Source organism: Neofelis nebulosa, chromosome 18 (assembly GCF_028018385.1).
Source record: "Neofelis nebulosa isolate mNeoNeb1 chromosome 18, mNeoNeb1.pri, whole genome shotgun sequence".
Classification (NCBI taxonomy): Eukaryota; Metazoa; Chordata; class Mammalia; order Carnivora; family Felidae; genus Neofelis; species Neofelis nebulosa.
Genome location: NC_080799.1, coordinates 41,343,776 through 41,356,138, shown reverse-complemented (window position 1 = coordinate 41,356,138; position 12,363 = coordinate 41,343,776). Strand labels below are relative to the sequence as shown.

At 42.3% G+C, this 12,363-nt stretch overlaps 1 protein-coding gene across 8 annotated transcripts in view; it reads right to left on the bottom strand.

Annotated features, from left to right (window-relative positions):
- Positions 1–12,363, bottom strand: part of ANKS3 (ankyrin repeat and sterile alpha motif domain containing 3) — a 33,852-nt gene that overhangs the window by 11,204 nt on the left and 10,285 nt on the right. For all 8 annotated transcript variants that reach the window (XM_058710729.1, XM_058710725.1, XM_058710727.1 and 5 more), the window contains one exon: positions 3,403–3,538. In XM_058710729.1, coding sequence (XP_058566712.1) covers positions 3,403–3,538 — 136 coding nt within the window. The remainder of the gene's footprint in view (positions 1–3,402; positions 3,539–12,363) is intronic.

The window sequence follows — 12,363 nt, the reverse complement described above, 5'->3', positions numbered from 1 at the left end:
TCACCAAAGAATGAATGAGATCAAAAACGTAAGACAGGACTGAGACAGAAGACAGGCAAGATGGGAAAACAACAGGGGAAAATAACCACTGGAACTTTTTGGAAGGATGCAGACAAAAACAATTTGGCAGACCTAAGTAAGCTTGAAATCCTGAAATGAAAGGATTTCCTAGGAAAGTACAGTTTACCAAACTTGGCCCTGTGAAATGAGAAAGCTTAAGCAGATCAATTTCCGCAGAAGAAACAAAAACTTAGCAGGAGCCACCTCACAAAGAGAGACCAGGCCCAGATGGTTTCACAGGAGAATCCTTCCAAACCTTCCCAAACCACAGGCTACCAAGACACCTGGGTGGCTCAGCTGGTTGAGCTTCCAGCTTCAGCTGAGGTGATGACCTCAAGGTTTGTGAGTTTGGGCCCCATATATCCAGCTCTCTGCTGTCAGGGCAGAGCCCACTTCAGATCCTCTTTCCCCCTCTGTCTGTCCCTCCCCTGCTCACCCTCTCTCTCAAAAATAAAGTTTAACAACAATGAACTACTGGGACCTCATCAAAATAAAAAGCTTCTGCCCAGTGAAGGAAACAATCAGCAAAACTAAAAGGCAACCGACAGAATGGGAGAAGATATTTGCAAATGACATATCAGATAAAGGGTTAGCATCCAAAATCTATAAAGAAGTTATCAAACTCAACACCCAAAAAACAAATAATCCAGTGAAGAAATGGGCAAAAGACATGAATAGACACTTTTCCAATGAAGACATCGTGATGGCCAACTGACACATGAAAAAATGCTCAACATCACTCATCATCAGGGAAATACATATCAAAACCACAATGAGATACCACCTTACATCTGTCAGAATGGCTAACATTAACAACTCAGGCAACAACAGATGTTGGCGAGGATGCTGAGAAAGAGGATCTCTTTTGCATTGTTGGAGGGAATGCAAGCTGGTGCAGCCACTCTGGAAAACAGTATGGAGGTTCCTCAAAAAAAAAAAAAAATAGAACTACCCTACGACCCAGCAATGGCACTACTAGGCATTTATCCAAGGGATATAGGTGTGCTGTTTCGAAGGGACACATGCACCCCAATGTTTATAGCAGCACTATCAACAATAGCCGAAGTATGGAAAGAACCCAAACGTCCATCGATGGATGAATGGATAAAGAAGATGGGGTATATATATTATGATGGAGTATTACTTGGCAATCAAAAAGAATGAAATCTTGCCATTTGCAACAACAGGGATGGAACTGGAGGGTATTATGCTAAGTAAAATGAGAAAAAGACAAAAATCATATGACTTCACTCATATGAGGACTTTAAGAGACAAACCAGATGAACATAAGGGAAGGGAAACAAAAATAATATAATACAGGGAGGGGAACAAAACAGAAGAGACTCATAAATATGGAGAACAAACTGAGGGTTACAGGAGGGGTTGTGCGAGGGGGGAGGGGCTAAATGGGTAAGGGGCACTAAGGAATCTACTCCTGAAATCATTGTTGCACTATATGCTAACTAATTTGGATGTCAATGAAAGGAAAAAAAAAGTAAATAAATTCTTTATCAAAAAATAAGATAAAATAAAATTTTAAAAACTCAAAAAAAAAAAAAAACACCACCACAAGGTACCAATACTGCATAAACTGTCCCAGAGCACAAAAAGGAAAACTTTCAAATTCTTTGTATGAAGTACAATACTGATACCTACACCTGATAAAGACAAAACAGAGAATCACAGACCAATACCATTTATAAATGAACAGCCATACAGAAACACTAAATAAAATACTAGCAAACAGAATCCAATATTGCATTCAGAAAATAATATACCACATGGGATTTCTACACAGCAAGTAAAGTTGGTTCGTTATTAGGAAATTCATTAATATACTCTATTAGTAGATTTAAGGAGAAAATTAATAATCATCTCCACAGATGCTTAAAAAAGCCTTTGACAAAATTCAACACTGATGGCTGTAAACAACACTCAGGAATATAGAAAATGACAAACTCTTTCTCAACATGATAAAATATATGCACACCTTACTCTTAAAATCAGCGTCTTACCTAAGGTGGCATTTCTGCTAAGGTCAGGACCTGGTGAATGCCCACTATCCCCACTCTGCTCGACACCTAACCGAAAGTAGGAGCCAATGTAAATGAATGAAAGAAACCAGATGTACAAAAATCAGAAAGAAGTAGTAAATCTATCTCTATGTACAGATTATATGGTAGCATACCTGGAAGACCCTACAGAATCAATAAATTCAAACAATGAAAGAATTCAGCGGAATATAAAACTGGTGTGTACAGACATCAACAGCCTTCATAGTCACAGACAATAAGCAGAGGATAAAATGGCAGTGAAACCCAACCCACAGCAGCAACAAAGAAAATCAGACACTTGGGAATAAAAAGTTCTATGCAAAATGTCTATGAGGAAAGATTTTAAACCCTCCAATAGACACAAAAGATGTCCCTTGTCTAGAGAGTCCGACTCAACAGCATGAAAGGGTAGTTCATTTATAAATTTGCCACAATCTCAATAACATGCTGTTTTTAAGCAGCTAGACAAGCTGGTGTTCAAGTTCACACACACAAAACAGCAAGAGCTATGGAATACTGAAAAGGAAAGGCTGCAGGGGGGACTGGCCGGACGAGAGGCAAAAAGCCTCTGCATATTTACAACAGCGGAGGTCTGCAGTATGAACAGACAGAACTGGGGAACATAACAGAGGTCCAGAAACAGACCTGGACACAAAAAGAAATTCAGAATATAGCACAAAGATAGCTTCTCAGATCACCAGGTCAAAGATGGACTGTTGAATAATTTCATGAAGCCAAGACAATGGGGAAGCCACCTGAAAAAAACCACACGTCACACCATGCATGACAATAAAGTATAAATGGATCAGAGAGCTGAATATAAAAAATGAAACCATGGAAGTACCAGAAGAAAACGGACAAATTCATACACAACCAAGGCACAAAGACCTTCTGTGACCCCAAATCTAAAGGCAGTACAAGACTCAACTTGACTACATAAAATTAAAACATTTCACATGGCAATAAGCACCACAAGCAAAGTCAAGAAACTGTAAGAAATCCCCTTTGTGTGGCCGCCGTGCCACCTCTCCCTGGGCACCCCGGCATCCTGTGCACACCTTCAGCCTGGCAGGAACCGCTCTACATTCTAACGTCTCTCCTATCAGACCAGCAAGCCTCAACCTCGACTGTACAGTGGAGTCACAGGGAAAGCAGAGATCTCCTGTCAAGGCTGCGAGAGCCAAATCTCTGGAGGACAGGTGGGAGCTGGGGCCGGTGGGGGGGGTGGTCTTCCTCCCTCTCCCCTCCCGCCCCGCGGAACTCCAGCAGAGGGCACAGAAGCAGATACCTGGGCTCCGATAGAGGTTCTTGGGCAGAGTAGGAGAGTGAGCGTCTATCAACCCCACGATCTTCATGTGTCCATACTGCTTGGCCAGCATCCGGGCTGTGGCTCCACTGTGGTCTCTCGTGTCCACTCTGACTCCCTGTGAAATTCATGAAAGAACAAGTACTAGGAACCTCCCCCGTAAAGCACCCTCACTTCCCTGGATGCAGACTCTGGACTCCAACCAAAAAGTACACTGGATTCTCACCACCCTGGAAAGGTCTTGCCCTGGGCCCTTAACAGCCCCACATCTGCGTTAGAAAAAGGCGAAGGCTCCTTAAGGACAAGGTGGGGGGTGCTGGGGAGGGGCTTGCTGGCAGCAGTCTCGCCACCAGAGAGCCGTGGCAGCTCTCCAACCTCATTCTTGGGCTTTCCAAGCCAGGCAGACAGGTACTTAAGGGAGAGGCAGGCACTTGCCTCAGGTGGGGAAGGGCGCACTGCAGGCAATGAGGCCAGAGCCTGACCTTCACCCTTTGAATCTGGCCATGCCCGACTCATTCCACTTCTCTTCACACAGAGAAAACCACAGACAACAGCTTCACTAGGGAAGCAACTTTTAAAAGTCACAACCACAATGACAGCACCATCCTTCTGAAGAAGAGTCTGGGAGTTTTTATCCAAAGGCCTAAAATGTACTTCTGGTCTTCAGCACAAATGTTTCCAATCCTATGACTCTCTCCTAAGGAAATTACCCCAAATAACAGAGAAAGCTTGTATGACATAGGTGTTTGGTAGAACATATCTGCAGTAACAGAAACCTGGAGACAGTGTAAACGGGGGAGGAGTCAGCTATGTTATGGCCATAAACGCTGGTATTTACAAATAATTGGTATAACCAAGTTTTTGAAAGGACCATAGTATGTCTTTACAACATATAAGATATAAGGTGTCCTTATGACGAAGAGAAGAAGACAAGGACACACTGGGGACACAGCCATGTGAAGACAGAGGCAGGGACTGAATGATGCATCTACAAGCCAAGAAACACCAGGAGCCACCAGAAGTTCAGAGAGAAAAGGAACCATTCCTCCCCAAAGCCTTTGGAGGGGATGTGGCCCTGTTGACACCTTGATCCTGGACTTCTGGCATCCAGAACTGTGAGAAAATAAATTTCTGTGTTTTAAGCCCCCCAAGTTTATAGTAAATTGTTAACAGCAGCCACAGGAAACAAATACACCCATTAATGTGTGAATGGTTAAATGAATTAAGGCATATCACTACTATCAAGTACTGGATCAGAAAGAATGAGGCAGGTTTCTCTACTGATGTGGAAGTACGTTTGTGATATTTTGCTAACATTTAAAAACACACTGCAGAAGTCTATGTATCCCAGTTTACGTAGCAGGATTTCACTTATGTAGAAATCTGTTCAGAGTTATTAACACTCTGGGATGGGAAGTGTGAGAAAACCTACAGAAGTTTTTTAATGCTTATTCCTAAAATTTCTATTAATTTTCCTGTAAGTTTTATTGTTTGGCTGTCTTTAAGCCTATAGGTTATATTATTTTCATTTATATGTTTTTTTATTCTTTGAGAGAGAAAGAGAGGGAGAGCATGAGCTTGAGCGCACAAGTGGGGCAGGTGCAGAGAGAGAGGGAGACACAGAATCCGAAGCAGGGTCCAGGCTCTGAGCTGTCAGCACAGAGCCCGGCGCAGGTCTTGAACCCACCAATCTTGAGCTCATGATGTGAGCCGAAGTTGGAGGCCCAACCAACTGAGCCACCCAGGCGCCCCACAGATTGATTGATTGATTGATTATTTATTTATTTATTTATTTATTTATTTATTTTTTAGCGTTTATTTATTTTTCAGACAGAGAGAGACAGAGCATGAACGGGGAGGGTCAGAGAGAGGGAGACACAGAATCTGAAACAGGCTCCAGGCTCTGAGCTGTCTGTCAGCACAGAGCCCGACGCTGGGCTCAAACTCACAGACCGCGAAATCATGACCTGAGCTGAAGTCGGCCGCTTCACCGACTGAGCCACCCAGGTGCCCCCATAGATTTTTTAACATCATGAAAATATGGGGGTACCTAAGTGGCTCCGTCAGTTGAGTGTCTGCCTCTTGACTTTCTCCCTCTCTCTCTGCCCCTTCCCTGCTTGCTCTCTCTCAAAATAAATAAGAAAAAAAATCATGACAATGTATACATTATACAGGCACGCCTCAAAGACACCACAGGTGCAGTTCCAGACTGCTGCCGGAAAGGATTGCAACAAACCAAGTCAAGTGAATTTTTTGGTTTCCCAGTGCATATAAAAGTTGTATTTACACTATACGGTGGTCGTACATTAAGTGTGCATTATGTCTAAAAAAAAAACAACATGGGGGCACCTGGGCGGCTCAGTTGGTTAAGACTTGGACTCTTGATCTTGGTTCAGGTCATGATCTCACAGTTGTGACACTGAGCCCGAAGTTGGGCTCTGCACTGGGAGTGGAGCCTGCTTAAGATTCTCTCTCTCCCGCTCCCTCTGCTCCTCCCCCAGTGCTTGCTCTCTCTCTGAAAACAAAACAAAACAAAACAAAACAAAACAAAACGAAAAACAATGTATATACCTAAATTAAAAAATACTTTATTGGGAGGGGCGCCTGGGTGGCTCAGTCGGTTAAGCGTCCTACTTTAGCTCAGGTCATGATCTCGCAGTTTGTGGGTTCGAGCCCCACATTGGGCTCTGTGCTGACGGTTCAGAGCCTGGAGCCTGCTTCAGAATCTGTGTCTCCCTTTCTCTCTGCTCGCCACCTCCCCTCACCTCCCAGCTGGCAGTCTCTCTCTCTCAAAAGTAAATAAACATTTAAAACATTAAAAACAAAACAAAACAAAAAAAAACTTTATTGGGGTACCTGCTTGCTTCAGTCAGTTTAGCATGATTTCAGGGTTGTGAGTTCAACCCCCATGTTGAGCATAGAGCTTATTTAAACAAACAAACAAACAAACACTTTCTGCTAAAAAAAAAAAGGTATCAACTGGCTTTCCAGCAAGTCATAATCACTAACTATAGATAACCATAACAAGTATGACAGTAACGAAAAAATTTGAAATACTGTGGGAACTACTAAAATGTGACCCAAGGGGCACCTGGGTGGTGCAGTTGGTTAAGCGTCCCACTCCTGATCTCAGCTCAGGTCATGATTTCACAGTTTGTGAGTTTGAGCCCCACACTGGGCTCTCTGCTGGTGGCATAGAACCTGCTTGGGACTCTGTCTCTCCTTCTCTCTGCCCCTCCCCAGCTTGTATACTCTCTCTCTCAAAATAAATAAATAAATAAAAACTAAAAATAAAATGTGACCCAGAGACACAAAGTGAGCAAATGCTGTTACAAAAATGGCATCAACAGATTTGCTTGAAGCAGAGTCTCCACAAACCTTCAATCTGTAAAAAAAAAAAAAAGCAGCATATGCGAAATTCAATACAGTAAAACAATAAAATGAGGTGTCCCTGCACATTCATAAATTATAGGAGGATTTCCACACCATATTGCTATTATTGAGAATTTAAGACAAGTTTTATATTTTAAAATATTTTTCAGACCTTATTTGTTTATGCACTTTTACAGGTTCATGGAAAGGCACAAAGAAGTTATTAAATCATTGATAAAAAGCTATTTAAGGGCACCTGTGGGGCTCAGTCATTTAAGTGTCCGACTCTTGATTTCCACTCAGGTCACGATCTCATGGGTCATGAGATCGAGCCCCATGTCGAGCTCTGCACTGACAACACAGGGACTACCTGGGATTCTCTCTGCTCCTCCCCTGCTTGTGTTCAGTGTCTCTCTCTCTCTCTCTCTCTCTCTCTCTCTCTCTCTCTCTCTCTCTCTCTCTCTCTCTCAAACAAAAAAAAGCTATTTAACAAGGAAAAAGTTTGTAACTATGAGAGGTGATGGATGTTAACTTACTGTGGTATTACACACAATATACACATAATTCAAATCATTATGTAGCACACCTTAAACTTACATAATGTTGTATGTCAATTTTATCTCAAGAAGAGTGGAAAAAATATTTTAAAAATAAAAGATTAAGCAAAAAGGAACATGATTAGGGGTGCCTGGGGGGCTCAGCCAGTTAAGTGCCCAACTCTTGATTTCCACTCAGGTCATGATCTCATGGTTCATGGGTTCAAGCCCCGTGTCAGGCTCTGTGCTGCCAGCTCAGAGCCTGGAGCCTGCTTCGGATTCTGTGTCTCCCTCTCTCTCTGCCCCTCCCCTGCTCATGCTCTGTCCCTCTCTCTCAAAAATAATCTTCCATCTTCCTAATCTTCCTTCGTTTCTAAGTTCACTACTCATGAGCACGCTTACTTTAAAAGTATAAAAAAACGAGCTTTTCATTTTAAAAGCTTCAACCCAGCAGTCTGGTGTCTGAGGGCGGAACCAATGGGGCTCAGTGCTCTGGAGGATAAACCGGCAAACATTAAACGTGTACACACCTCTGACCCAGCAATTCCACTTCCAGGAATTTGGCCTCAGGAAATAATTAAGGACATACACTAACATTTGGGATGTTCCCATCAGCATTTAGCATGGTCAAAACCATGAAGACCCTAAAATGAGAAATCAGTGAACTAAGTGAGATCTGTAAAGTGGAACACCAGTGCCCCATTTATATGACAGGTCCAAGTATATACGTATTAATATGGACGGGGTGCCCAAGACATCGTGAAGAGAAAAAAAAAAGCATATTACAAAACGTTTTGTATAACAGGACTCCACTTTAACTTAAAATATTTATTTAAAAAAAAAACAGGAGGGAGCACCCAGGAGGCTCAGTCAGTTACATGTCCAAACTTGAGCTTAGGTCATGATCTCAGAGTTTTCTTGAGTTCGAGCCCTGTATCGGTTCTGTGCTGACAGTGCAGAGCCTGCCTGGGATTCTCTCTTTCAAAATAAATAAATAAACTTACAAAAAAAAATCAGGATACTCAATGAGTTATTAACATGTGTGATATCTGGGTGATGAGATTAGGAATAGTTTTGGATTTCTTTTTGCTTCACTGTACTTTCTAATTCTTTTATAGCAGGTATATACCACTGTACAATAAACATTCATTTATGTACTCTTCTGCCTCGTTTTGAAAACCCATGATCAACTGACAAGCTTGGTTGAGCCTAGTATAAAAGGTGATTATCACAGGTCCCCTAGTAGGACAAAACTGCATTTTTACAAGACCTTAACTGAGTTTTACTTTCTATAATCCCCCACTTTCAAGAGATCTAGTTAGAAATCAGCTATGAAACCTTCAGCCTTCAAAGACCATTTCTAGACGGGTCTAGAAGGGGAAATGGAACGAAGGTAGTCAAAAGGCACAAATTTCCAGTTATAAGCAGTTTACGATGACTGCAGTGAACACTGCCATATGACATATATTGAAGTTGTGGAGAGTAAATCCGGAGTTCTCGTCACAAGGAAACAATCTGTGTCTGTGTCTACGTAAGATGTGGACGCTCGCCGAATACGTGGTCATCACTTGACAATCCATGGAAGTGAAATCACAACACTGCACACCCTACACTTACAACAGGGATGTTTGTCAGTTCTAGCTCAGTAAAACTGGGGGAGGGAAAGAGGGAGAATTTCTAGTTTCAATTTGATAGAAAGAACCCAAACGTTTCAACCAAAACAAACGACACCATCTTTACTGCAGGGTTTCAACTATCATCTGTTTTTAAGCTTGGAAGACTTCAACCTCAGACTATAGGAAAGGGAAAAAAGCAGTAATGCTATTCCTTAGTGACTAAATGAGGAAGAAAACAGAACCCAGGACAAGGTCCCTGAGGTGAGAGAAGAAAATATGATATTTTTATCCATCCTTTACAATGTTTTGGTTTTTCTTCCTCTTTTATAATGTACGTAACATATTACTAGAGAAGGACATGACTGGTGGAGCTGTGAGGGCCTGGCCCTCCCAGAAGGAAGGGGAACGGGGTACAAGGGAGGCAGCTACAGCCCTCTCCGGTCCTTGCAGAGCACAGAGTGTCCAGCCTCATGCAGTTCTCTGTCTCCAGGACCGGAGACTGGCTCTGGAGGGCCCACCCCTCTGGCTCCCTGAGATCTAACCATAACTGAGCAGGAGGCAATCTACAGGGAATGAGGAGCAAAGGAGCATCTATGCAGGCCTAGCCACACGGCCTCGCCAGCAGAGGAACAACCTGGCCATCAGTCACAGGCTCCCAGCAGTGCCCACCACCATCAGCCAGAAAGCAATCATGCTGAATCGACCAACACCTTCTACTCCCGATTAGTGCTCTAGAGGGAGAACTCAGAGTTGATTTCCAGAGTTTGATTGCTGTATGTGATTATGAAAGACAAAACTGTTTTTTAGGAAATACATACTAAAGTACTGAGGGGGAAAAAGGGCATTATGTCAGCAACTTACTTTCAAATGGTTCTAAAAAGATAATATGTATATAAAGAGAGACTAAATAAAGAAAACGAGATGAAATGTTAATATTTGGGGAATCTAATGAAGGCACAGAAATTTTTTGCATTCTTTTGACATTTAAGTCTGAAATTATTTCAAAATTTCAAAAAATTTTCAAAAGAAATCCAATTCAATTTGTTGCCCCTCAAAACAAGTTGCCTACAACAGACAATCTCACACCCAGCTGGGGAATAAAGGTACCAAGTGAGGGGCATAATCTGCATGGTAGATAAATCACCTAAAGTCTCTGACTTTCCAATGTTTTCCACTTAAAAAACTATGTGAATGTCTCATGACTTCCAGTTCTACCTTACTTGAAATCAAACTCTCAACTCAGAAGCAGAGGTTATGCTTTTTACAGGTCTAAGCTCATACTCATCTATTCTTCACCTTATGCTAGGTCTTAAGAGTGCAATTACCTTCAGAGAACAATTATTTGCAAAAAGAAAGCCCAAATGGCTGATAGATATGTGAAACAATGCTCAACCTCACCAGAAATCAGAGAAAGGCAAAAACAGGAGACAGCTCATCTGACAGTGTACCAAGTGTTATTGAGGGCATAGGGGATGACAGCTACAACGATCAGAACATAAATCAGGAAAGTCAGTTAACACTGTCTGGTAAAGATTCACCCACCCTACACACAAAAAAATTCTACTTGAAGAATATATTCTGATTTCTTTAAAATCCCTCCACACATGCTCAAGAGGACAAGTAAAAAACGAGAACCACAGCCCTGTCAACAATAGCAAAGTGGAAACAACTTAAATGTCCACTAAGGAATGAATAAAATGTAAAATACTCTTATGTTCAACATACACAGAGCTGTCAAAATGAATGAACTGTATCTCCAAGTACCAGAACTCTGTTGAATGACATGTAACAGTCTGACATGTTATTTACATGTATCTTTAAAATACATAAAACAGGGGCGTCTGGGTGGCTCAGTAGGTCAAGTGTCCGACTTCGGCTCAGGTCATGATCTCGCGGTTCGTGAGTTCAAGCCCCGCGTCGGCCTCTGTGCTGACAGCTCAGAGCCTGGAGCCTATTTCAGATTCTGGGTCTCCTTCTCTCTCTGACCCTCCCCTGTTCATGCTCTGTCTCTCTCTGTCTCAAAAATAAACAAACGTTAAAAAATAAAAAATAAAAAAAATAAAAAATAAAATAAAATATATAAAACAACCTGTGCATTCCTTGAGGTCACACAGTGCGTGATGAAAGTATAAACTCAGGGACAGGAAAGGTACAGACCAACATCTGCAGAGAGGTCACCCTGGGATCATGTGGGTGGTATTAGATTTATCTTCTGTACTTTTCTGTATGTTGACAGTACTTCAAGGGGGGCGCCTGGGTGGCTCAGTCAGTTAAGCATACGACTCCTTCATTTCAGCTCAGGTCTTGATCTCACAATTGTGGGATCAAACTCTGCGGCGGGCTCTGTGCTGAGCATGGAGCCTGCTTAGGGTTCTCTGCCCCACCCCCACTCACATGCACTTTCTCTCAAAATAAATAAACATTAAAAAAAAAAAAAAAAAAAAGGAAAGAGGGGATCCTGGGTGGCTCAGTTGGCTAAGCATCCGACTTCAGCTCAGGTCATGATCTCACGGTTCATGGGTTCAAGCCCTGTGTCCGGCTCCGTGCTGTCAGCGCGGAGCCTGGAGCCTGCTTCAGATTCTGTGTGTGTCTCTCTCTCTCTGCTCCACCCCCACTTGCATCCTGTCTGTCTCTCTCTCTCAAAAATAAGTAATCAAAATTTAAGGTTCATAATTCTTGCTACTGTGGAGAGAATGGAAGCTTGTACAGTTTGTTCTTCAGATGGCAAGTGAGCAACACCTATGTTAAGACTGTACTTACACTCCACGCAAAATTCTACCTTCAGTACTCAACCAGACAGATGTGGTCACACACGTGTGCAGAGATGTATGTGCAGAAAGTCTCCACGGCACTGTGTGTGACAGCAAATGGCTGGCAACGACCTAATTTCATCCACAGACCACTGTCAAATCTCTGATCCATCCCTACAAAGGAGTGCTGTGCCGCCATGAAAAGAGAGAGAGAAGAGAGCTTAACATACACTAATATAGAACAATCTCCCCAACAGACAGTTAAAAAAAAAAAAAAAAAATCAAGCTGAGAAGCAGGCTGCAGCAAAGGGAGCAGGCAGGGTCCCTGTACCCCTGTCTCATGTAAATGTACTATCCCCAAATTCTTTTTCAAAGAAAAACAGCCTATTAACATTGTATTATGTTCAAGTTTCTACCAATGAGTAAGTAAAACACAAACTATCCAATAAAGTGGGCCCCAAAATAGAAAAAACTCATAAAAAAAATACAAATTGGCCAATAAATGTATCTTTAAATGCTCAACTTCACTAATAAGTACAAACCCAAACAAGATACCACATTTCTGTCACCACATTGGCGGAAACGTAACACGACTAAGTTCCTGAGCTGGTGAAGACGTGAGAAAATGGGCACCTTCACATAATACTGGTGGGGAGGCAAGAGAACACC